The sequence below is a fragment of the Cryptotermes secundus genome, unplaced genomic scaffold, assembly GCF_002891405.2.
Source record: "Cryptotermes secundus unplaced genomic scaffold, Csec_1.0 scaffold47, whole genome shotgun sequence".
Classification (NCBI taxonomy): domain Eukaryota; kingdom Metazoa; phylum Arthropoda; class Insecta; order Blattodea; family Kalotermitidae; genus Cryptotermes; species Cryptotermes secundus.
Genome location: NW_019721002.1, coordinates 1,116,425 through 1,142,758, shown reverse-complemented (window position 1 = coordinate 1,142,758; position 26,334 = coordinate 1,116,425). Strand labels below are relative to the sequence as shown.

At 40.8% G+C, this 26,334-nt stretch overlaps 1 protein-coding gene across 12 annotated transcripts in view; it reads right to left on the bottom strand.

Annotated features, from left to right (window-relative positions):
- Window positions 1-26,334, bottom strand: part of LOC111874546 (tight junction protein ZO-1) — a 118,051-nt gene that overhangs the window by 7,312 nt on the left and 84,405 nt on the right. For 10 of the 12 annotated variants that reach the window (XM_033755260.1, XM_023870206.2, XM_023870197.2 and 7 more), the window contains 13 exons: window positions 25,400-25,550; window positions 23,611-23,762; window positions 23,288-23,409; window positions 22,450-22,622; window positions 20,772-20,943; window positions 19,870-20,092; window positions 18,579-18,602; window positions 15,067-15,241; window positions 10,004-10,270; window positions 7,823-8,326; window positions 6,792-6,997; window positions 3,476-3,771; window positions 2,514-2,796 (listed from right to left, as the gene is read on the bottom strand). In XM_033755260.1, the coding sequence (XP_033611151.1) occupies window positions 2,514-2,796; window positions 3,476-3,771; window positions 6,792-6,997; window positions 7,823-8,326; window positions 10,004-10,270; window positions 15,067-15,241; window positions 18,579-18,602; window positions 19,870-20,092; window positions 20,772-20,943; window positions 22,450-22,622; window positions 23,288-23,409; window positions 23,611-23,762; window positions 25,400-25,550 (2,748 nt within the window). The remainder of the gene's footprint in view (window positions 1-2,513; window positions 2,797-3,475; window positions 3,772-6,791; window positions 6,998-7,822; window positions 8,327-10,003; window positions 10,271-15,066; window positions 15,242-18,578; window positions 18,603-19,869; window positions 20,093-20,771; window positions 20,944-22,449; window positions 22,623-23,287; window positions 23,410-23,610; window positions 23,763-25,399; window positions 25,551-26,334) is intronic. The other 2 variants (XM_023870191.2, XM_023870148.2) reach the window with 2 other exon arrangements.

Below are 26,334 nucleotides of genomic sequence, written 5' to 3'. Positions count from 1 at the left end.
CATCACATCCTTAAAAAAAAGTGTAGCTATCCCTGCAACAGGCCGTGGAGGCCCACAGGGTTGTGACACCTCAAGGTTCCCACATTTTCTAAACAATCAGCTCAAAGATGGCGGTGAGGCTCTCAGCCTGCTGGTACTCATTTCACTTAGATGCTGAGTCAACCCTAAGATCCTAGTGTGGCTGGAAGGATTAGGTAACTGAAACACCAAATGACATCATTGGGAATTGAACCCATGACCTTCAGGCTTTGAGCATAGTGCCTCAACCAACTATCCTACTAAACCAAACTCAGATCAGACAGTTAGCTTGGCAATAATGTCTCATTTGTATTTTGGAGGTTTCCAGTTCTAATCTTGGAAAAGACTTTTCATGGCATTCTGTCCTTCCTGGAGAATGCAAGAACTGGCCACAAATGATTGCTCCCATATCAAACAAAAGTATTCACTCAGTCAGTCAACTTGAGGCATCTGCTTCAACAATACATAATCCCTGCATCTGACTTACTGTGGTTAAACAAAGAAATCACAAACCATAGTCTCTCACATTCCGTAGTTTTTTAGACACATGCTACACATGCAGTTCATTATGTACACATTACACACAACAGAACCCACTAAAAGAAATTTTCCTGGGGACTAAACAATTCAGACTTCTGACACAACAAAACATCTTAAAAGAGTGGGTTCACACCAATGTGTCAAATTCATTTTAGCCCCAGGTAAAGGTATTCATATTGCATAATGACAGTTAAAAATCATTATAAATAAATACTTCTTGAAATAAAAACTATGAAATTGTAATTTTGAGTAAACTGGCACTGTGCTGAGACTGCTTTCTTAGGAAGAATATCTAGTATTACGAAGAGCTCTATCTTCCAGAATATAATGCTGTGTAGTCCACTGAAAGTCAACTAATGTTTCGGAAGAACAAGGACCTCCATCTTCAGGGTGGAAGAATAAGCTGAGGAAGAAACCAACATTAAGCATGCAGCTCTCTCCATTGCTGGTTTATTGCATACGTGGATTACGCTTTGACCCTGAAGACGGAAATGATGTTCTTCTTCTGAAAACTGGCTGACTTTCACTAAACTACATTGATTTACAGAGATTTACATCCCAGAAGGAACTCCTGCCTCCATTAGGAGAAATACAGTCTTACAAATAAGGATTCAGTTAACAACACACTTACTTACTTACTTACTCATGGAGCTGAGCCCTCCTGGAGGAGTCGCCAATTCTGCAGCTACTCAAGAACTTCCCAGCATTTTATGGAACCCAAAGGTTCATTAACATGTTCACAAGAGCCCTCCACTGGCCCCTATCCTGAGCCAGATCTATCCAATCCATACCATCCCATCCTATCCCTCTTAATATCTGTTTTAATATTGTTCACCCAGCTATGCCATGGACTTCCCAGTGGACTCTTTCCTTCTGGCTTTCCCACCAATATCCTATATACATTCCTCGTCTCCCCCATTCGTGGTACATGACCTGCCCACCTCATCCTCAACAACACATTTACAGTGGTATAATCATTACACAGTATCTTGGTGAGTCAATGGCGCCACTGAAGTTCTAACGATTTCATTTAATTTTTTTACATGCAAACAACAAACAAATGGAATTGCTGGCTCAGTTTGAAAGCAATTAGTCTGTGAACCAATCAGAAGAACATGACAAATTTATAACAGTGAAATGAAGAAAATCATTTTTTTTTACAATGACAGCAATTTTCTTGTAATACATTCCTTGTACATATTAGACAAATTCTGACTGAAAAATTACTTGCCCTCGTAAATATTAAATGAAATTTTCTAAAAAATTGTATTTTGAATTTTCACATTATAGCAGTCCTGTTTATTCGAAGAAATCAAATTTCCCTACTGTCATTGTAATTTCCAGTTCAGGCACAATATGTAAATGTTTTAACATATTTTAGCTTGGACCTAGGGGAACTACTGAGACTGCCTTTCTTTTTATGGAGTCTGACCTGAGAATCAATGGGACTGACAAAGACGTTCTTTCAGCATCCCCCCCCTTTCCAAATTTTCTGACAGAATACCCAATGGTGATTACCTGCCCTCATCTTGCATAATGTGGTGATACTGTATTTCAGTGGTTTACACAAGAGATGGATTTGAAAATATCGTCCATAACTATAATTTCTATTCAAAAGGTGATAAACCAAATGCACGTGGTTGAGTCCTTGCTGAGAAGCCAACAGTTGCTCAGCTCCCATCTATGCCTAGGTCTTCCTAGTGGTCTCCTCTTTCCTTCAAGTTTTCCTACCTAAAACTCTTTCCCATGTGTGCAACACGCCTTGGCACATAACGTTCCTCAATTCAACAAGATATATTTATGTAACACAGACATGTTCATATGGTTTGCATCTCACCAAGCAGCGCAGCAGGGAATGTGACAATATTGACAATTGTTTCAACTTGAAAACAAAATTCCTTCATTCCTTCCCTCACCTCAAGAGTTGAGAGAGATTCCTCAGTGTGTATACAGACCTGAGGTTATTCTCCAAATAGTGGTGCAAGGCATTGCTTGGCTTCTTGTACAGTTCAAAAGCAGAGCCCCTCTGCTCCCTGTTGGCGAGATCTAAGAGCCCACTTGGTTCTCGATTATGGTGATGGCTGCTCCCGCTGCCACTGCCACGGTGATAATCACCACTCCGGTTAGGAGCTGGAATGTTGTAGTAGTATTGTCCACGATGCAGTGCTGCTCCCGGGTTGTAGCTGCGATCCAGGCTGCTGCCATGACCCGAGTCAAACCCTCCACTGGTGTCCTCCCCTAACATAAGACATGCATGCTGTTAGACACTCCTACATTGTGATGTCATGCGATGTTTGAGCTACAGGCAAGCAAACTTTCATTTCCTGAGAAACTGTTCACTGAATCAATGAATATAAGAAGTGAAGATCAGAAAAGTTTACTCTAACTTGGAGCCCTTTGCCTTTTGTGCAAATTTTTAGGCTCTACCTGTGCAATGTTTTGGAACTTAACTTGAAAAAGAAAACAGTTGGCATGTCAAGACAGCAAAGTCACAAGACAAGAACATCAGGTCTCCATGCTACTGCAGATGAATGACAAATTACTGCATGCAAGCAGATGAATTGAGAAAGATTTGCAAGAAAGGGGTCAAGACCTGACTGAGGCACTATTCTGGCATCTGCTCAGAGGAACTGACAAACAAAAATCAAAAAACCTCAGTTAGGTTAGCCAGTGTCCTGGAAAACATTTGAACCAAGGGCCTCCTAAACATAAGTCTAGACTATTAATGTATGCCCATCTGCTCAGTCCCTAATGAAGGAGACAGAGATAATCATCAATATCTGGGATGTGAATTCCACATTAACATGGCTGACTGCCAAAGAAGGCATCAGTTCGCTACGCAAGCTTCATACTTGAATGTTGGTAAAGCAAGGAATAAATGCAGAAACTAGCATATGATCATGTACTGCATGCTTACCACCATTGTGTTGGGGCATGTACCCTGCAGCATCTAGCCCCCCTGCCACAGAGTATGACTTGGCATGCTGATATGTGGGCAGGCCCGTCGTCTGCTGTTTCAGCATGGCTGCCACAGTAGAGTCAGCATCTCCACAGGGCTGGGTTGGGGGCCCAACCCCAAAGCCCCAGCTGCCTCCTCCTCCACCACCCCCTTCAGAGGCAAGAGGTGGCCGATAGTTTTTAGGTTTTGGTGGGGGTACAGGCTTATAAGGAGCACCGGTCTTGGGAGGTGGCATGGGTTTGTAATCGCCGGGTCTGCAAACAAACAGGAGAAAAGCTATAGCAACTACACTACGGGAAAGGCTGCAACTAGCACATGGACAAACACAACACAACACAACTCAACTTCAATCAACATAAGGCAGTAAAACTAAGCAGTGATTACATATAAGTGAAAGCCTATAGGAGTTTTATGCTGATAAGCACAAACGGAGGGGGAAAAAAGAAATGTGCACCTAAGAGAGACCCTATGAACAGCTTAAACTTTCAAACTGACTGCCTTACTCCATAAAGCTGAGTCTTTCTTCACAATCTAATAGTTAGTCAACTAGTCAAGAAATTAGTAGCATTTTATGGTTCCCAAAGGTTCACGAGTCTGACACTGGTCAATATCCTGACGTAGAAGAATCCAGCTGACACCTTCCCATTCTACTTCTTTATGACTAACTTTAATATTATCCTGCCACTTATCCCTAGAAAGTCTTCAAAGCGATCTTTTCTTGCCTTCAGGTTTTCCACCAAAATTTGTACCAACTTTTCTTCTCACCCATGCATTCAACATTCCCCACCCATCTCACATGCCTTTATTTCATCGTCCCAACTATATTTGGCAAGGAGTACAAATTATGTAGCTCAGTCAAGCACCCTGTTCTCAAACACCCTCAGTCCATGTTCTTCCCTTAATGTGAGAAACTAAGTTTCGTATCAAAGCAAAACAAGAGGCAAAATTACATTTTTGTATACTTTAATCTTTATACACAGAACAGAGAAGAATTGCCTGCAATTCTCTGATGATCAATCACAGGATTTAAAACAGGACACGAAAACATTACACAGAGCAAACATAAAAGAGACAATAAATATCAGCTGATGAATAAGGTAAATGCTAGATTGGTTTTGTGTCAAGATCTCAGGTAAAACACAAACAGCACATTGTCAGTGGTGCAAACATGGGCACCTAAAAATTCTTTTATAAAGGGATGATCAAATGAAAAATATCTCTCTCCTTTCATGCCACATGTAAAGAAGTTATGAAATTCATATACAGCATTATTCTGACATGTCTGCTCCTTCTGATTAATTATCTTAAGATTTTTAAGACTTACAAAAAGAATGTACTAGGCATACAATGAGTGTTTCACTTTTCTCTATAGCTTTTGTTGGAAATATTTCTGACTCTGACAAATACTTAGCAATTTACAATCAAGATTTACGCCAAAATACATGTAGGTCTTCAGATAAAGTGTCCATTGTCATGGTGTGATTTTAACCAAGAACTGGAAAAATTCCCAATATGAAATTTAATAGAAATTCATTCAGCAGTTCTCAAATTGTTACATGCAAAGTGACAGACAGATACTGCACGGCTAACAGGTACTTCTTTCCAACTTCTCGCTGTTACCATGTTCAAAAGACATATGAGAAATTTCATCAAGTTTGTGTGTGAGCCAGATAATTAAACTGATCTCAGTAACCACTGAATTAATGTGTAAACCTTGTGCAGAGTACTGACAGTTATGCAACTCAAATGTATGTATAGCTGAATGGAAGGAACTGAAGCATACAGGATACTAATACCAGCATCTCACACAAGAGTGTGCTGGCCTAAAATGAACACACGAGATGCCTTCACAACAGGGATTGTGGCATAGGTTAGGAAGTGGCCACCAACGTACATGCTGGAATTGGATAAATGCATGTGACTAACTAAAATATATTAGGGGAACACAGTCTAAGGCGGATGTTCCCATTTTGGTATTAACTCTGTTATAACACGAAGGTACCCACATCATGTAGTGACTTCATACGTCCCACAGCACACTAGGTACACAAGTGTGCAATATTTTCTACCTCACCTTCACTCTTATAATGTCTGAGACAATGTGAAACAAATGTGAGAATACATGTATGTTCCAAATGTGTTCTTCGATATTTCTTATTTCTCACTGGCCTTCATGTTTACAGTACAATGAGTAATTACAAGGAATGTGATTCACAGATGTGGAACGGTGTAGTTTTGTAGCTGGGTGCCAACATCTGAAAGAAACCCATCTACCAAACAACACATCTTTACATCCCAGAAGGCCATGAATTTGATATCTACCCTTATGGGAACCTCAAATATAAAAATTTACAAAAGTTTTGAGTTTCATATAAAGTAGAGGTTATGTTAGGCCAGTATGAACCGAAACCAACTTTGTTCAGCAACTTTTGGTATTGCTTCCCAATACCAAATTTTGTTTAAATTTTTTCATTAGTATCAGATATAAAAATCTGTAAATGGGTGAACACACTCACTATTAGTGTCGTCATCATCGAGATCTGTTACAGATATTACAAAACAGAATTGTGTCATCATTTCAAAGTCTTCCCACACTTCTCTTTCCTTATGGATGACATTTTAAGATCTTCCCTGCAGCTCTGTCAGTGCTTATATTCTTCACATTAACCATCAATGTTATGAACTTCATTTCAAGACTGGATCAGAACTCTGTCTAAATTTTTGTTACAAAAGGAAAACTGGGCGATGAAGTGACAAATACTGATATTGGTTCTGAAACTAATTCTGTGAATCCTGGCAAAAAGGGTTGCTGTCCCCAACCCTTTGTGGAAGCACCTGAGTAGTCTCTGCTGCATACGGAATAACATTCAAATCCACATCATGGTTCTGTCTACTCAACTATTTCTCAGAAATCAGAGGATAGAAAAATCTAAATAAACTAATCAAGAGCAGGTATCTGCCACAACCTAGCTAACAATATAGAAAAACTACCTCCCTGCCATCTGTTAATGAGAAGTGAAAATAAAATACCAGGCATAACTGAAAACTGTTCTGGGTGACATGTATGGACTGCCACTACTTGTCATGAACATCAGCCTACATTTTCACATGTTGGGGGGCCACCTCATTTTCAGAACACTCCTTGAAATGTAATCCTCATGAAGTTACTGCCATCCATCTTGTCTTCACTGAAACTGACAGGTTAATAAATAGCCAAATGAAAACAAGACCCACTGAATTTATTATAATTTTGATTATAATTATGTTGGCATACCTGTGTTTATTATAGTCCGGTGGTTTGCTGGGTTTCTCATTCTTATTGCTGATTGGCTGAGCAGTAGAGCGTGTAAATCGGTATGGATCATGGTTCCGAGGAGAGACACCAGTTCCATTACTGGTTCCACACTTGAGGTCATCATGAGCATTAGGGCCAAGGCGATTGTTGTAAGAATCGTAAGATGATACACTATCATAGCTACTCTGTAACAGTGAATTGTCTCTATGAGATGTGAAGTTATCACTGAGAGCATTTATATATTCATCTTCTAGACATGCCACCATCTGGCATGGTAGACAGACAGCATAGCAGCGGAAAGTACTGTCTCAGGGTCAACTGTGAAGGAAGAGGCAATGTGTTCTCCGAAACACTGATTCCTGTCTACTACATTATATAGCAGTACATCCCAGAAGACCACAATCTTGAAGTAAATCCCTCATTGTACTTTCCAGCTAACATTCCAATGAATTATAATTAATGAATATTAGGTAACAAACATCATGTTCTCTTCCAGCAGATCTTAAGAACTTATCATGTTCCAACAACCCTTTCTGGACATTAATCTGACATATTACAACCCTAAATTTCACCTTACTGAGTCATACAAAAACTAGAGTTTGTTCATTATCTCAGGAACCAAAGATAATACATAAAGGGAACACTTACCACCATCCACTCAGTTAAAAGCATCATGACATTAGTTAGGAAGAGTTCTGTCTTCTGGGATATAATGCTGTGTAGTTCATTACAAGTAAACCAACATTTCAGAGAAACATGATGCCTCCATCTTCAGGGTTAAACAATAAGCCAAGCCACAGTTTGCTTGCTACCTGCTTCACACATACCTCTTGCTTAGCTTATTCTTGGACCCTGAAGATGAAGGCAACATCCTCCTCAAAACGTCGGCTGACTTCCAATGGACTATGTAGTTTTATATCTCAGAAGACAAAACTCCTCAAATTTGGCCTGGTGAGAGATACACAGAGACAAGAGCTCAGAAACCTTCCAGCGAAGGTTGCTGTACATACCGTTTTCATGTTGTGACGCTCCAGAGATGAATTTGTCTGTCCAGTAGGCCTATGATGAGGTGTGGCATTGATGTAGTTTGGAGGGTCGAGGCTGGAATCACCAGCATCCCCCGATCCACCATCACCCTTCCCAAAGAGCCGTTCAGCAGCCGACCTACTAAGCGTGCCACTGCCTCCCCGAGATGGTTTGTTAGAACGATCAATTCTTGGGGGCAGCTCTGGTGGACTCTGGCCTGGGGGAGACCGAGTTACAGGGGGTCCCAGTCCCTGATGTTGATGTGAGTGTGGTGGAGGGTAGTTCAGGTGTATGGTTGATGATGTCACAGGGGATTCGCCGTGATGAGGCGGAGGTGAGAAGCCATATTTACTATCACCACCCTGTGACCTGCGTTTGTTGCTTAGTGAGAGTGGCAGGTTGTGGCTGTGGCCCCCATGGTGATGGTGATGGCTCAGGTGATCCGACGGACCCAGTCCACCAGCTGACCCATTGTGGCTCTCATAATTCTGAAATTGGCAGGGCATTCTGACAGTTGCAAAACAAAACTGAACATTCAACTTTTCACTATTTTGTGGACTATCTTAAAAGTGCTGTCAGCAGCTAGACCGGAGTTCATCCACGCTACAAACCAGGGACAATTACACCTTGTATATGCAACCTTAAGGGGAAACAGTCCTGTGTATGTATGTCTGAATTTACCATTGGCAAGAGTATATCAGAAGCAAGCTGAAAATATAATCTAGTAACTTTCTAATAATGATGCAATGGTCCACGTCACTAACAATTATGAACTCATTCCCAAAATAGGTGGACTATATGCACTGTTAAATAGTAGGATCACAAACTGGAAAGGATTTGGAAGGAAATGGTTATGGCCTAATTGAGGTACCACGCCAACATCTCCCTGGAGATACTACCAAAAGCAATGAAATACCTCAGTCAGGATAGCCAGGGTCCCAGATGGGATTCAAACTAAACACCTCCTGAGTATGTATTTACAAAGTTACTGCTCACCAACCAGCTCACTTGATGAACGTGTTATAATGAAGGAAGGCAGCAACATACCATAGCATGCAGACTTGCTAACAGGCAACAACTATGAAATAGGCAGCTATACAACAAATGTTGCTAGGTAATGGCTCTTTAAACAAAAGCCATTGCTACGTAATGGATGCAAGAGATTCATAACATGTACCAGTAGAGTAACTGGGACCCAATGTTCTCTACGTGATCTGTGTGATGGCTATATGACAAAACGGACAACCTGATGGGAGAGTTTTTTCTGTGCGGTCAGTGCCAAGGTGTTATAAGCAGGACAAATCTACAGTTTAGTTAGTTGTGAGACAGTCACCGACCAGTAAGGACGTGGACAAGGAAGCTGAGGAAGCTATGATATTGGTAGCCATTACCAGGTGACAACCAGTGAAGATACAGCAGACTGAAGTCTTAATGCATGCTGCAGCAAATTGTGGAGAGTGTGAATTAGCAACAGTGCATAGTTACTTGTTGTTATGTTCTGTAAGAGTCCAATAAATCCAATCACCAATCCAAACTCCATCCAGATTCACTCATCCGCGGGACAATATGCCAAATTATTATATAGCACACAAGCTGGTCCACTGACAGAACGAATGGCTGTACTCCTCAACCCCTCTCTTTGTAGTTTATTACGCTAACTTGCAGCCTGTTCGCATGGGCTATATTCCCTAATCTTTGGAGGTGCAAGAAAAGGACTAGAATAATGACACTGTAATGACTAAGAGAATATTAATAATAAAATGCTACATCTCATATAATGTGTGTTCGTTGCCCAGTCTAACCTCTTTTAATGCTGTCATCACTTAGAGTACATGGGGGACACAGCAAAGTCAATTTCTAGCCTCACGTAAAGTAGACTTTGTATCTGTTCAACATGACTAAAAATCAAAATGGCTAACTGAAGTTATGAAAACACCTCTCATATCGAATTTCACTAAAATCTGATTCTTTATAATGGAAATACTTGGCTGACAAAGTTCCATGAGGTCCCCCTTACTGAGTTCTTGAAGTGTCTACCCTGAAGATGGAGGCAGCAGGTCCTTATAAAGTATCCATAACACTCCCTCAAGCTATGCAGCAACACACCCCAGACAACAGCATGCTTCAGATTCAGGAGTTCAATTTACAGGGCAGCACACACTCACCTGTCTGTAGTGGTTGCTCGGAGAGTATGGGGGAGGTGCACTATAACTAGGCACCCCCCCGTCCTCTTGAGTGGCAATGCTGGGGTCAGACGAGCTCTTCACAAGGCGAGGGGGCCCTGGCCCTGGCCCCGGTGGAGGGGCTGTAGACCCAGGAGGGACAGCACAGCGGGGCTCTGGGGAGAGGTCCAGGTCCGACTCAGGAGACGAAGCGTAGGAAAGGCGAGAGGTCATGGGGAAGAGGAAGTCATCAGACAGGGCTTCATCCGGCTGCAGAACACAACGGCTAGAGGTTAGACGACAACACAATGCAAAACAATACAATGCACATGCATGTCAGCAAAGGAAACGAAACATCCCGACACATCTTGGCTGACTGAGTGTCTGAGGCAGTTGCTCAGCTCATGTCTCTGAGTTGTGGCAGCACACAGTCTACTGGGCAGATACTGGCATTTCGCATGTCACACATCACATGTACCTCCTGCCTCTCAAGAGTGTAACGTGAGAAGTCTGTTGGGGTATACATACAGATTTCATTCACAGATTTAGAGTGAACAGTTTAATTTCTATATCATCGTTTTATAGGAGAACTTCAATGCTGATTTAAGGTGCACTGAATAAATATCTGAAGAAGGACCTGTCCTTCCTCCAGCATAGTTCTATCAACAGGCTCTTGTTTACTCAGTATTCAATGTGAATGATGTTTTTTTTTGTTAGCCCTTTCACTTCTGTATACATAAGAGGCAAGCCTAATTACAAGCCTGAGTTTAGTGCAATCTCTTTTCTTTCAGCAGGCAAATGTGACCACAATGTGAGGTTATACATTCAATCAAAAAATACTGCAATTCAAACAGGTAAAAACAAAACAGAAATGAGCATCACTATTTTCAGAAACATCAGCAAACAGATAACAAAAGCTGTCCTCAGAAAACACTCACAAGTCAAGACTATGCATCAACACTATCACACAAACATGCACCCAGTCACATTCCAAGCTAACAAACAACACACTGACACTGATGTGAGGGTCTCACAGCAGTGACTATGAAGATCATTGCCTTCTGGGATGTGACACTGTACAGTCTGGTACATGGCAGCCATTGTTTTGGAGGAAGGTACTAGGTCCATGTTTAGGATAGAAGAGTAATCTCAATTCTGTCTCCAAGATGGAGGCAGCAAGTCCCTCCAAAATGTCAGTAACGATCTACAAGACTACATGGTATCACCCCCCAGGACAGTAAGCTTCGTTTGCACTGTAACAGACTGTCTAAAAACCATTGTTTTTATTGTAATTTGCTTGACTCAAACAAAAGACAGTTTCTCCCTGTGGCATACATGTGTAGTCTTGATACTGGAGGCACATAAGGGGGGTTAGCTGGTGTGCAAGGAGTATCCCCTGGCGAGATGATGGGGGGGTCCAAATGTTCTCACCCAAAAAAAAAATGTTGAAAAAGAAAAATGCTTATTAAATTATCTGAGTATAAAAACATTACATGTGAGGTGGAATACTCCAGCTGAATTTATATATAGTGTGGCAATGAGTATGACAATAATAAAATAAAAGAAAAAAGTAAATTATACAGCTCTTATGGCACATACTGTGGGAAACGCTGATGCAAAACAACAAATTGGAAGGCCTGGCCATGGTTCCAATTGCATCATGAAAGAGGCCATTTACTTTAACAGCAACCCACTGCTATACATGCCAGTAAAAAGCCACGATAATGATGAGGTGGAGCTAAACCTTTCCTAAATCACTTAAGTTCAATGAATGCTGATATCAGACAATTTAATTTAAATGGCTTTAAAACATATTCCTGTGCATTATGTCAAAGGGGAGGGCGAGGTAAAGCTATCCCTATAACAGGCTGTGGAGGCCCACAGGGTTGTGAGATGTCAAGGCTCACAGATGATGGTGAGGCTCTCAGCCTTATGCACCGGCCAACCTTTAGACCCACAGGAAGACTCCTGGTACTTATTTCTGTTAGAGGCTGTGTCGACCCCAGGGCCATAGTTCGGCTGGAAGGATTAGTCAACTGAAAACTCCAATGACCTCATTGGGACTTGAACCCACGACCTTCCAGCTTGTAGCACAGTGCCTCAACAAACTATGCTACTGCATGCCCCTGCATTATTTCAGCAGCAAACATTAAATATTATGTTACACTGTTTTAGGCAGAGAAATATGTTATATAACAAAATAAAAAGTAGAAAGCCCACCTCCACTGGCACGATGCATCAATCTTGATTATTATCAACGTGTCAGGAATCAGGAGCCTTTTTCATGCAAATTTCACACTTTACATCTATCCACATTTACAATCACTGGAACTTCTTAACAGATTTCAGCATTGCTAGGCACTGATAGTCAACACTATAACCTGCTAGATGCATTTTACATAACCAGTACTTCAAATAAAGCTCAGATTGAAATGCATAAATTTCCTGCGGGAGGGGGGTTCATTATGCACACACAAAAAAGGTTGTATGACATGAAATATAGACCCATAAGGATTAGTTATAAATATTTTTTTCATGTGATGCACATTTAACAAACTTACAAGGACTTAAGTTCTAAGTATATGCAGTGTAACACCTTTGCCACATTAGGGTTTTATCTGTAATAAATTAACACCAAGGCCAACAATGAATATAAAATAATAAACATCAATTCTAAAGGATTCTGATGACGGTACACTACATTTAGAATTACTGGCTTCCTGGACTTTGTCCATCATCTCATATTCCAAACAGAATGCAGTGTGTAGGAAACTTGTCCATCTCCAACTCAGCTGAGTCTGTTAAACAAATCCAGTATCTCAACCACTGGACAAACAACATGTACTCCAGAAGAGCACACATTTCCACATACCAGATGTACCACTTGATTGAACATTTATGAAACCCAATATGCTACCAACAGTGTATTTATACATTTTGTATCCTTCTCACAACAAACAGCAACCATTTCCCTAAACAATGTTAATGAAACGGTCTTCAGAATGAAGATACAGTGTTTTCTGTGCAGTGGAACCAAATTTTTAAATATTATTTGCATAAAGTTCAGTCTTCAAAGGTTTTCAGGAAATGTGTCCATATTCACAGGGATTAAACACTTCCAAGGATGTCAAAATGCTAATGCCCAGGCAAACAGTGGCTAACACATCTGACTGACACATTTTTACAAACACTAAATTGGTACACAATACAGAATGCCAACAGCAGTGATCTGGAACGGTCAAGAGCCTTGTAATTAAACCCTGAGTTAGGGCAAACGCACATTTACCACATAACATGCATCAAGTACATTTTAGTAGGCACATCCAGAAATTTTGTAACAAGTACAGCATAACATGGCAGTCTTTCTTTTAAAATGTGAGTGCTTTCATTTAAGAAGTATATATCAACTACTCTGTTCAATGTTTATCTGTAATATTTTCGATTCTGGTCAATATTTAACCATTTCCATGCTGTTTTTTCTCCTAACACATTCCTCACTGGATGTACTGGTGTAGTTTAGGTTTTTCAAAACAGTGAAGATGGACAAACCTGGTTCCTCCAGAACAATGATAATGATATAGCACACCACATCTCAGAGGAGAACAATCTACTGACCTCCTTTTGTTACTGCATTTCCACAGTAAGATATAATTTTCACTGTTCACTATGAACAGTTAGTATTGCTATAAACACTCACTAATATGGATGTTGGATAATCAGATTGAAATATGAAAAATGAAAACTTATATTCACAGTTGAGTACATAATTCAAAAGACAGATGGCATTTAGGAGCAACAGGACTTTTTCTCTTGTGTAATATACAAAGGCTTCTCTGCTCTATGCACTTCTTTCATCTTAGGTTCTTTATATCTGGGGTTCCAATATTATGATTTGAAGCCAAATACACAGGATTTGCTGTGTTGTCAGGTAGTATGGTAATCTTATTGTGGAATATCTGCAAATACACAATATTTTTATGATGCTGCTTGGCCCACATTGTCCTGACATTTAGTCTGAACTGTTCACAGAATTCAGCTGCTGCTGGCTGAGACATCCCAACTTGGCACAATCCCATGCAACACTCAAATAAAGCCAAAGAATTGCTCAGTGACCACTGGAAGGAAAGAATTGTTGTTGTCCAACAGATGGCTGGGCTCCACCACAATTTCATATGGAGAAAGGTAAGGGGGTGGAGAGGGGGGAAGGGGCGCCAGATACATGTCGGACAGGAACTCGATCGGCTGGCAGACCAGAAAACAATGTGTTAGCATGTGAGACTTGAGTTTCTCATCGCTGTGAATGTTAAGATCACAGTCTTCTGCGATGTGATGTCTCATAATTTTGTAGGTACATGCTGATGCTTCAGAGGAAGTTACCGCCTCCATCCTCAGAGCTTTACCATGCTACACGGTGTGACATCACAAAGACTGTGATCTCAATGCGAAAGTAACATAAACTGGGTCAGGACAACAAGTGAGAAGGAGATCAGCAGACAGTCAGACCACTATTTTCAATGTGGCAAGTAAATGAACCCTCCTCCCTTATGTTTTTTAAACAGTCATGTGACTCATAACCTTAGAAGAGGCAGTAGAGTTTCCGGTGAGGGAGAGGTAACACTATTCCCCCCCCCACTACAAGATCAAAATATGGAATAAAGATCCAGTATAGTGAAATCCTCATAAAATGTTTCTGTACATAGTGAAATCCAGTGATTAATGAACTTTTGTTCCAGCTCTCAGCTAAAGAAAGCCCAACATTAAGTACTGTTTTCCTATATCCTGACTGTATTGGCGAGCCCTACTTCCTTCTTCACTGGAATCTGAGTACACTGAGTGCAACATTCCATCCCTGACATGTTACTCAATGAACACACTTCATAACATAGATACTAGATATCTAACATGAAGAAACTGTCCCAGAAAATATGCCATAAAGAATGCCCCCCTGCTTAACTGACAGCAGAATTTTAATTAACCTGTACATGACACTTTAACGTGCCATACTGTTTACTGCACAGGGCACCTAGTGACCATAACCTGAAATGTAATCTTGTCTAACAGACTACCTTGTTCTCACTCATCCAGACTGGAGCACTTTGCTGTTTGTCTATGAGTTCCCGCACTTTTCTGTACCAGGATTCAGGGCTTGTGAGCGTGATACTGCAGCTGAACGTATGGCCCCAAACCTTCTCCAGCTTCTGGCACTGTTCAAACAGTTTCTTGCTGCTCTTGTGTGCCGCCCTGCAGACACACACCAATGTTACCATAACCTGTTCCATGTATATATGTTAACAGTATTCTCTCTACTTCTCTGCTAACAAATGCAATCAACACATCCATTCTTCTGTTTTGTGTGCTGCAATGATGATGATGATGTATTATTATATAATATTTAATAACAATATTGTTATATAATCCATTATTATTATTTATTTTTCATATCATACAATTGAACTTCATGAACCTACACAGAAGGAATCACACATGGAAATACACCACAGCACAAACATTTATATAATAAATACCATCATGAGTTACGAGAACCTGAGAAAGCCCTAAAAACCACTGATGAAAACAGATATAGGAACACAGTGAAAGAAGAGGGAAGACTTTTATACAGACCCTGATTAAAATTTTGGTTTCATTTTAACTACTTCAAATCATCACAGACTGGAAAAAAGTACATTTACATATAGTGAGAAATAAAGTTGGAAAATCCGCCACTACAACAGGTCACACCCTGGAAGTGTTCAGTGTTACACAGTCCCAGTGGACCACAGACTAATGTTGCTTGTGCAACAGCAAAGAAATAAAAGCGTGAGACAACTGGAAGTATGGAGGTCAATGCAAGTCAGTCAGTGCCATATACCAGAAACAGCCTGTATCATGCATTACGAGGAGCGTTCAAGTTCTAAGGTCTCCGATTTTTTTTCTCAGGACTGGGACATGCGGTTTTGTTTAAAATACGTGTGCACTCTTTGTGAATGCGTGACAGAGATGGCAGAACTCTACGGCACACAGAACTCTAGTAGTAGCGGCGAGTGTGAGGAGTGTTTTTGATACTTAAAATGGCGACGTTTTCGTTACAAGAACAGCGAGTAATCATTCGTTTTCTCCACTTGCGTGGTGCGACACCCATTGAAATTCATCGCCAGTTGAGTGAGACGTGTGGTGATGGTGTCATGAATGTGAAAAATGTGCGTTCGTGGGCGCGACAGTTCAAAGAAGGCCGAACGTCGTGTGACAACGAACCAAAACAATCTCGGCCTCGCACCAGCCGGTCTGACAACATGGTCGAGCGAGTTCAGAAAGTTGTTTTGGAGGATCGCCGATTAAGTGTGGAAAACATTGCCCCCAAAGTTGGCATTTCCGTGGGATCTGTGCACAAAATCTTGCATGAAGACCTGCGAATGCGGATGTCCTCCAGGTGGGTGCCACGAATTCTGGCAATGACCACAAGGCTGCACGCATGGCAATTTGCCAGGCGATGTTGACACATGATGAAGGCATGAATGGGACTTCCTTTTAATCAACTATGACAATGGATGAGACATGGATGCCGTTTTCCAATCCGCTATTGCATCAGCAATTTTCCAGTGGTCAAAACAGACTCCTACAGAAGCGTTCGCAGCGGCCATGAAATCATGGCGTCAACGTTGTGAAAAATGCGTGCAGCTGCAGGGAGATTACGTTGAAAAGTGACAGAAGTTTCAAATTTTTTGTATGATTATTGTGTGAGAAAAAAAATCGGAGACCTTAGAACTTGAACGCACAACGTATTGATTCCAAAGGGTTTATGATAGACTCAGAGCCCCATGACTATGCAAGTCCTAGTGTAAAAATGTTATGTCAGGATATTCAGAAGTCAGTAAAAGTAAAGACAAGAAGGGTGACAGCATATCATCATTACTGATGGGTCACAGAAAAGTTCCTTCGACTAAAGCACAAGGATGCTCCATGTCATGTTCTTCTCTTACACAAACACTAATATAACAGTAAGACAGATACAAACTCCTAGCATTATGATTACAGCCTCAATGATGATGATAGCTGGTGATATAATAGTAATGATGATGATAATCAAGACGAATAAGGTGATGATAACACAACACATCAACAAAGTCAGAAGGAATAGTGAACTGGAAAGATCTAGTGATCGAAGTAAAGTGTGTGCAGAATGTGTGAAACTGAAATTCTTCCAAAACCATTTCAAAAGTATTCAGGAGTCATCCCTATTAAACTCGCTAGCACAGAACTGTGGAAGATGGCCACTGCAGGAACTGCACAGAACTGCAGAAGATGGCCACTGCGGGAACCGCACAGAACTGCAGAAGATGGCCACTGCAGGAACCGCACAGAACTGCAGAAGATGGCCACTGCGGGAACCGCACAGAACTGCAGAAGATGGCCACTGCGGGAACCACACAGAACTGCAGATGATGACCACTGCGGGAACTGCACACATCTTGGGGAAGACAATAATGTAGCACTACAGAAACCAATGATCATCTGAAACTTCTTGCAACTCTTTGCCATAATCCCTCAAATTCAAGAGCTCTGCCAAGGGTTTGCCTTACTTAGCTATTTCAGTCGATGAATGTTGTGGCACTGTTCCCAGAACTGATATCAACCACAGGAAATTCACACAGAATATTGAACATGACAAAACATGCCTGGTTATGGATATGAACTCAGTGAATATCAGATGAAGTAAAAGTAAAGCAATCCCAGTACCAGTCCATGAAGGCCCAGAGGGTTGTGAGATGTTGAGGGTCCCGCATTATCTAGACAATCAGCTCAAAAATGGTGGTAAGGTTGTCAGCCCTATGCACTGGCTGCGCTTTACTCCCCAGGAAAATTATTTTAATTAATTCCTGGTACTCATTTCTGTTGGAGGCTGAGTAAACCCCAGGGCCTAGTGCAGCTGGAAGGATTAGGTCGACTGAAAAATCCAATGACCTCATCGGGACTTGAACCCGCGACCTTCCGGGTGAATATCAGATAGGGAATAAAATACAACAGGGAAAATGGAGTCAGCTGGTTATTCTGAACATTGGTACCAACCTACCAAACTACACCACATTCCAGAAGACCTTGATCTGTAAGAAATACTATCCACATCTGCCATTACAATTATGAAGGTGATGAAAAACATGGAGGTTACATCTGACAAGTGTAAATAAAATCTGTATGGGTGGAAATTATGGACAGAAACTCTTCACAAAATAGTATAATTTTTAATTCATAATTCTTGCTGTCCTGATCATAGACATCAAAACATTTTAAGGAAAGTAACAGTAGATTTTCTACAGCTTCTTGGTTCTTCACATTAATGTAATGAATAAGAACATCCAACTTAAAGTTTCTTACATCTTTATTGCTGTGGACAACTAACTGTCTGTCTGTCTGTCTGTCCATGGTTCCTTCCTGTTTTGTCACTTTTCTTTATGCCGCAAGTATTTGGAGAAATGTTATGGGCAGATGAACCAATATCACAGTGTGAAGAGAGAGATATGAAGAAGCAGGATACCAAAAGCAAGCAGTCTACAGGCAAGCAACAATACACTTCAGTACTCACCAGCCGAAGACATCCACGAATGAGCTAGCAATGAAACAAATACAGCATTACTCATCTGTGGTTCATATTTCAGAAACAATCGCTCCCAAAGAAGCCAACTCTCCCCTTCAAGTACACTAAAAGCAACTGCAAACGCAGATGAGCACTATCTTCTTGAGTGTGACGCCATGTATCCTGGTAGAAGCTCATCAATGTTTTGGCAAAACATACTGCCCCTTCCATCTTCAGGGTTGAAGATTAAGCATTCAAGCAGCTCATTCTGCGTGCTGCCCACTTCATGCTGGTTGCTTGCCCGGCTTGCTTTTTGACCCTGTAGACTGAGGTGATATGATCCCCCAAAATACTGATGAACTTCTGGCTAATTACAGAGCACCACTTCTAGAAAATAATACGCCTCACAATCACTGCCATGATAAACTGTAATCGAACAGCCACAAACCCACTTCTCCTATCTCAGAGGAGAACTAATTTGGGAACCATTGCTTTATGCATCAGTTTCTACCTAGCAGTTTTCGATAAGCAGGTATATCATGCGCCCTTGATAACTACAAAATGGAAACTAGCAAATCATGCATTACACAGTGTGATACAATGAGCAATACGTCACATGTGTCAAGTTGCAAGACTAGCAGATTGTTAGCACTGTTACAACATTCTGAGATCAACCTCAACACTTGCCAGCATGACTGAAAAAGCTTACACTTCAATCCAAAAAGATCTGTTATCATTACTGAAATTGATAATACAACTTGACAGCCTACTAGCATTATTGAAACAGATCATCAGGGCTTGCTTGCAATGCTACAGTATGTTTGTACCAACTTGATGCCTGCTAGCATTGCTACAGTATGTTTGTATCAACTTGATGGCTGCTAGCATTGCTACAGTATGTTTGTACCAACTTGATGCCTGCTAGCATTGCTACAGTATGTTTGTATCAACTTGATGGCTGCTAGCATTGCTAGAACAGATTGATCTCAGAGTTTGCTAGCACTGATGAAAATATGGGATCAACTAAATAGCTTGCTAGTATTTCTAAAACGTTTTCAAATCAACTGAAGGTGTGCTAGTGTTACACCTGATAAACATGCATGCAACAACTGACAGAAATTCATTTACCTAATACAGGCGACATGTGATAATTAACAAAACTTAGAAAGAAGTCAAGAAAAAGTTTCCAGTTTTTCAGAGATGTGCTGCATTCTAAAATATCTCTAATTTTAGGAGACTAGCTTTACACATTTCAAACAAAGAAGAAAGCAAACCAACTGCAGCCTCACAATCAACTTACTTGGACAGACCTGCCCTCAGCTCTTTAATAACATGTTTAGATTCTGCACGCAGGAAAATGACTATGGGGTAGAACTGGGCATAGTTTAGCCTGTCCACAGCATTTGGTGTGATATCCAACAAGGCGTGCTTCCCCCGGTCCATGATATCACGGATTGCACTCAGACGGATGATACCAGATGACTTCTGACTTTTTGGAACATCCTCCAAGTTGTTGTCCAACTCTGCGAACACAGCAGTGTCCTTAATTACTCATGGCTTATGGTCCAAACTGATCTCAAACATTCTGGACATTGTCCATCATCGTACTTGAGATGAAGTTTTTGAGAACGCACTCTGGCCAGAATATTATGTATGGTCACAGGTACTAGATCTCATATGTCTATCTTTACTCCTGCAAATGATGTCTGTCATATTTGGTTTATATATCATGTTACTTCTTGTGTTCAGAGACAGGGACTAGCATTACTGATTGGTATAAACAGTGTAAGCTTTTACCTGAGCATGGAGACAGAGTCCAGTGTCCAAAACACTGCCTCGAGTAAAAGTTAGGATGATGGATAACCTCCAAAAAAATTTTTGATGTGTTAATATGCCACTGTCACAAACACAATTCTAGATGCGGGTCTTATTCCTCCAACAGACTGCAGTCATGATAACATTACATGCTACACTTATATGCTAGATGCATCATTTGACAGGTTATGTTATGTTATGTTATGTTATGTTAGGTTACAGATGTGCATATATATGCTGTCACTCCAGTATCCCAATTTAGCCAAATTACTTTAATCTTAACAAAAGTATCTTAATATCAAAATGATCTGTGTGCTGTCTGCTCAGTTACAACGGATTTGCAGTGCACACACACAAGGCGTTTATGTAAGTTGATGGTCTACTCACGTGGAGAGGTAAACTTGTCTGGGAAATCTTTGAGCATTTTCTCACGGGCAATATCCGACACTGGGCCAAACAGTACCACAGGTCGCACAAAGCCAGGGTGCCTGAGAACAACCCGTTCATATGCTGGAAACTTGCTGATGCTGTCAGCAAATACCACATCATCCCAGTGGTCCTGCAACACACAAGGTGGAGATGACAAACTGCATTCTGCAGCACATGTCACTATATCAATCACTACACACATCATTTTCGGTGTAACAGCCACTGTGAAATTCTATACATTTCATTTTGTGTATAATCCAATACTAATTAATGTCATCTCAGAGATGTGATCAGTTCCTCTGTCCAATCAGTATTCAGTTATAACACGTCTCCAAGATATCTTGAGGTTTTCTCCTGCACTATGCTACTATTTTATCTTGCTATCAACAAACGGCAGCCTTATGATCTTCTGTGCCTTTTGCTGGCCAAAGGCTATACTACTGGTATACATAAAAAGATCTGAAAGGAATGTACCATTTAACTGTGCACTGCAAGGGCAGGAAGGGTGCCACTTAAAAGGGTGTTCACAGGATTAAATTATTTATATACTGAAGAGATCTGTCTTCTGGGATATAATGTGTGCAGTCTGTTGAAAATCAACTGATACTTCAGAGGTGTGCATGCTGCCAGCTTCATGATGGTATCTTGATGGCCTTCTCTTCAATCCTGAAAATGAAGATGACTTGTTCCTCTGCTCACTTTCACCAGACTACACAGTGTTATATCCCTTCATGCTCATGTCTCAAACAGAAGTACACAGTAGCATTCACATAAGAAATGTTCAGCCTTCCAAAACCTGTACCCAAATTTAGTGTAATTGTGGTCAAAACAACAACTACTGTACACGTTCTCTCTCTGCTAAAAACTGTATCTACATAACCTCTGTGTTTATTTGATGTGTCATTAATTATTTTATAACTAAATTTCATAGCATGAATTATGTAATTGTATTTATTTATGTAGACACTTCTGTAACAACTCATGTATAAATCATAATTACAGATAGTAAGTCTTACATGAAGATGAACAGTTTCTTGATGTAATTCTACATACCTCCATTTCAGAAAACTCAAGATTTTGTGTAATAAGATCTGTTCCCCCAGATTCATTAAACAAGGATTTCAATGTATATATGTTTTGAAAAGTATGGATACCAGCAGGCTAAGTCTGAATATCTGTTGTTTCCAGGTTTTACATCCTTTATTCCAGTCATTCAAACTCTTTCTACTTTGACCCTAGTATGTGGGAAGGTTGTTTTCCTGTTTAAGTAGCATAGGATTATCAACAGGTATTAACCATTTACAACTTAAAATTCTGCTGAAGTATTTGAAAAACAGATATACATGTATGATTGAAAAAGTTTTGTGTTCTAGGACTGGAGAATTAGTCTTACATTAATACCATTCCCAGGCCCAATATTTACAAATCAAAGAATAAAATAGAAGTTTCTTAGATCAGATTTATAGGATCTACATTAAACAACCCCTGCACCATGTTCATCTTCAATCTAAGCATGTCTTATACACAGAATTCAAGGATTCCCATAAGGACACTTTCTTGGAAGTGCACTTGAGCCAGACTGGCCAACTGGGCAAGCCCCCAGCTTCTTACTTCAAACAGGATCATTCTTACTCACCCTGCTGAGCGACTTGGATCGCCTATGACTGCCACGTCTTCTTCTAAAGAAGCTGCCCCGGCTCTCAGAGGCTGTCAGCTCTTTCTTGGTGGCATTGAACTGTGCTGTCGCCAGTTCCTCAGCACGTGACTTGTTTGGGATGATGCCCTTCTGAACCTCATGGTTATTTCTCCCTAAGGCAGTAAACTACCCATTAATGTGGAGACACAATCACTGAAGATGCAACTCAAATGATACTGGCATCTTAGAATCTCCACAATTAACTATAGGTACTGATGCAGCATAAATGGTTTATCTCACAACTTTCTAGCCACTCAAGTTATGATTAATCTGGCAACCGGTTAAGCAGACAAATATTCTGAGTACTAATTCCAGGATCTCCACAAATCATATCAAAATCCAGTCTTAAATGGTGCTGGTGGTACTTTCACCTTACAAGTTCACATGTCTGCCATGTTATCATCACCGATGGTATGAAATTAAAAAAAGATGATGGGTGGCCCCCAATGGCATGACCTCCACATAAAATTTCATGAAATTCCATCAACCAGTCCTATACTTGAGGGTGCAGACATATATATATGCAAACAGCATGATGATATCAAAAGCCTACCTCTCTTTAGGTTGATAAAACTGAGGTTAATGATGTGTACATTACACAAGCAAGCTATGCTACTATAAACTGAAACCACGGCAGACCGTGTGAAAAGATGTGTGAAGTTATAATTTGTAACTGTTAAGTGTCTGAGTTCTTGGATGTCATGTAAATACTTTCACCTTCATCAAGGCCACACATTTATCAGATAATGGGAAATGATCATTAGACAAGTCCACTTACCAATACGGAACACTTGCCAGGAACCTACCACACCGTTGTGAAGTGTGTCCACCACATGGAACACATCACCTTTTCGGAAACTCATCTCACCCTTATTTGGCTGGTCATAGTTAAAGTGAGCTCTGTAATTGAGGGAAACAGAATGCGCCGTCAAAATACAAACTGAGAAGTCGCATCAATCTGTAAACTAACTTCTGTCCACAGGTGTGAGGCTGGGAATGTAACCACACCATTTCCGAAACGCTGTGTTCTGCTCGGAATACTGGATGATGGACAAAGTCATAAATGCAAATCATGTATATCTTATCAATGAATGAACTCACTTGATGTGAAATGAGTCCCCTCGTTGACTCGCCACTATCTGCTCATACTCATCCTTCCGATACTGCACAATGAGATCAATCTGGTCCTGCAGACTGAGCAGGAACAGCACAGCCTCCTCCCTTGTCACTCCCTTCATGTCCATGTCATTCACCTGCGTCAAACCAAATCCTCTTTGTTAGATTTGAGGTGCTATGAAAAGTATAGCATTCTGGGTTGTATGTAAGGTCACATAGTCTGCAGACATCCCAACATTTCAGAGAAACATACTGTCTCCAGCTTAGTCTTCAACCCTGAAGAAGGAAGTGATATGTTCCTGCGAAATGTCAGTTGTTTTTTCTGAATTATACGGCATTACAACTCAGAAGGTTGTACTCTTCAATTGCCATTTGGTTATTCTTTTGCCAGCAATACAAGCTGGAGAAGCCAGGCTTCTGGGAAGTGATGTGGAAATGGGGGAAAAGCACTGTTCACCATAAAAACATTTTATCATATATAATGTTATAAAGGGGGACACAAAAAATGGAATTTGTTTCTAGAAGGCGAGGCACTTGTAGTACAGGCTTCTGTCGCTAGGTGGTTGTTTGCAGCACCTTCCTGAATCAGTATGCTGGCTGGTGTCGTCAGAGAAGTTTGCATTAGTGTTTGGTGATTTTTTTTCCAAATGGCTTTTTTATAATTCGTCTATTTTTTAATGGCTGATTCACATGAACAACGTGCAGCTGTGAAATTTTGTTTCCTTCTGGGGAAAGCAGCAGCAGAAACGGTTGTTATGCTACAAACAGCCTACAATGCAGCCGCCATGAGTAAAACACGAATTTACGAATGATTCTCCCGTTTCGAACGTGGTGAAATGTCAATCGATGATCAGCCTTGAAGTGGACATCTTTCAACCACCAGAACTGATGACATGACAAAACTTTGTCAAATCATCCTGGAAGATCGCTGGAATTATTATTTGGAAGTTTTTAAAAGGTTGCCTAACAGTTTAAGGAGAAAACGTCCCTATTTGTGACGAACAGGTGAATGGTTCTTTCATCACGACAATGCGCCTGCCCACAGAGCGCTGTGTGTGCAGCGATTTTTGACCAAAAATGGCATGACACCCCTGCCTCACCCCCCGTACTCACCCAATCTTGCCCCGTGCGACTTTTTTTATTTCCTCAGATGAAGAGAGACCTCAAGGGAAAACGTTTTGCTGATGTTGAAGATGTAAAGAAAACGACCAAAGCACTAAAAGGCATCACCAGCGATGAATTTAAAAATATGTTTTGAGCAATGGAAAAAACGTCTGGACAAGTGCAGGGAATCAAATGGAGAGCACTTTGAGGGGAATTCAAGTTTTGTTATGTAAAAATAAATACAGAATTTTTTGTAAATAAATTCCGCTTTTTGGGTCCCCCCTCGTATACTGTATAGTAGTGACACTGGCAAATTTGCAGATTGTTGTTGTTGTTGTTGTTGTTGTCTGTAGTTTATTTAAGGATATCTATAGTTCTGATTGCACACAGTTGGAGAGTAGAATGACTGGTGAATAATGAATTTGCAAACATGTGGAAGCTGATGGTTGGTGACTAATCTGACACTATCCAGGAATGTGCATGCAGACTCAGGAAAGACACAGGAAAAAAACGTCCCCAGTCAGAATAGTCGTTGTCTTGTGTTCTAGGACTGGAGAATACACCCCAAACGAGATTCAAACCAAGTACACCCCAAACACAAGTCAGAAGTGCAGCTCTTTTTATCACAGAACATAAGCTCAATGAAATGGACAGCCTCGAGCCACTGTACCTTCAGTATTTTGTCTCCTGGCTGCAGTCCTTGCAGAGACGCTGGACTTCCAGGCTGGACTGCAGTAACGAATATACCAACTTCATTACCGCCAGTAAGTCGGATGCCCACGGAGCCTTCTTTCTGGAATGTGATGAAACGAGGATCTGGCCTGCAACGAATTAGATTTACAATTGTGAGATCTTGAGTGGCGATCGTTATGATTACCGTCTTCTGCAATTTGGAATAGCCTGCAGCTTCCACATTCAAGATAGAATTGGGAGGGTTTGGGCAAAAGTGTTGTTAACTGTCTACCATACTGCATGGCATAACTTGACTGTGGTTTTTCATGGTTTTCCTCAATCCCTCTAGACAAAACCACGACACAGTACCTTAACTGCTTCCTTCCACATCCTTTCAAATCCAATCCATCATCCATTCATCTGATGCTAATAGCATGAGTTGCCAGGCACAACCTTTAAATAAACCATAGACCAGGACAAATGCTGTTTTCTGGATTGTGATGCTCAGCAGTCCAGCGTTAAGTTCACCACCATTTCAGAGGAATGTATTACTTCCATCTTCAGGATCAAAGATATGCTAAGCAAGCATCCAACACATTCAGACTGAAGACGGAAGCATCAGTGTAATTCTGTTGGACTATACAGCATCCCCTCCCCAAAAGACAGAACACTTCATTTCACTGCTGTGAGAACCTGAGATCTCGTGTGCAAATAAGAGATACATGATGTAACTGCCCACAAGACAGAAAGAACTCTTCATATTCCCAGCCGTGAGAACCTGAGATATGTGCAAATAAGAGATACATGTGTAACAGCCCATAAGACAGAATCTTGCACAAATTCACAGTTAATTTACAAAGCTGAGATCAATTATAAACACATGCTGTAGATATGACAGGCCTGAACATTACCAATGTGTCAGATGGCGGGAAT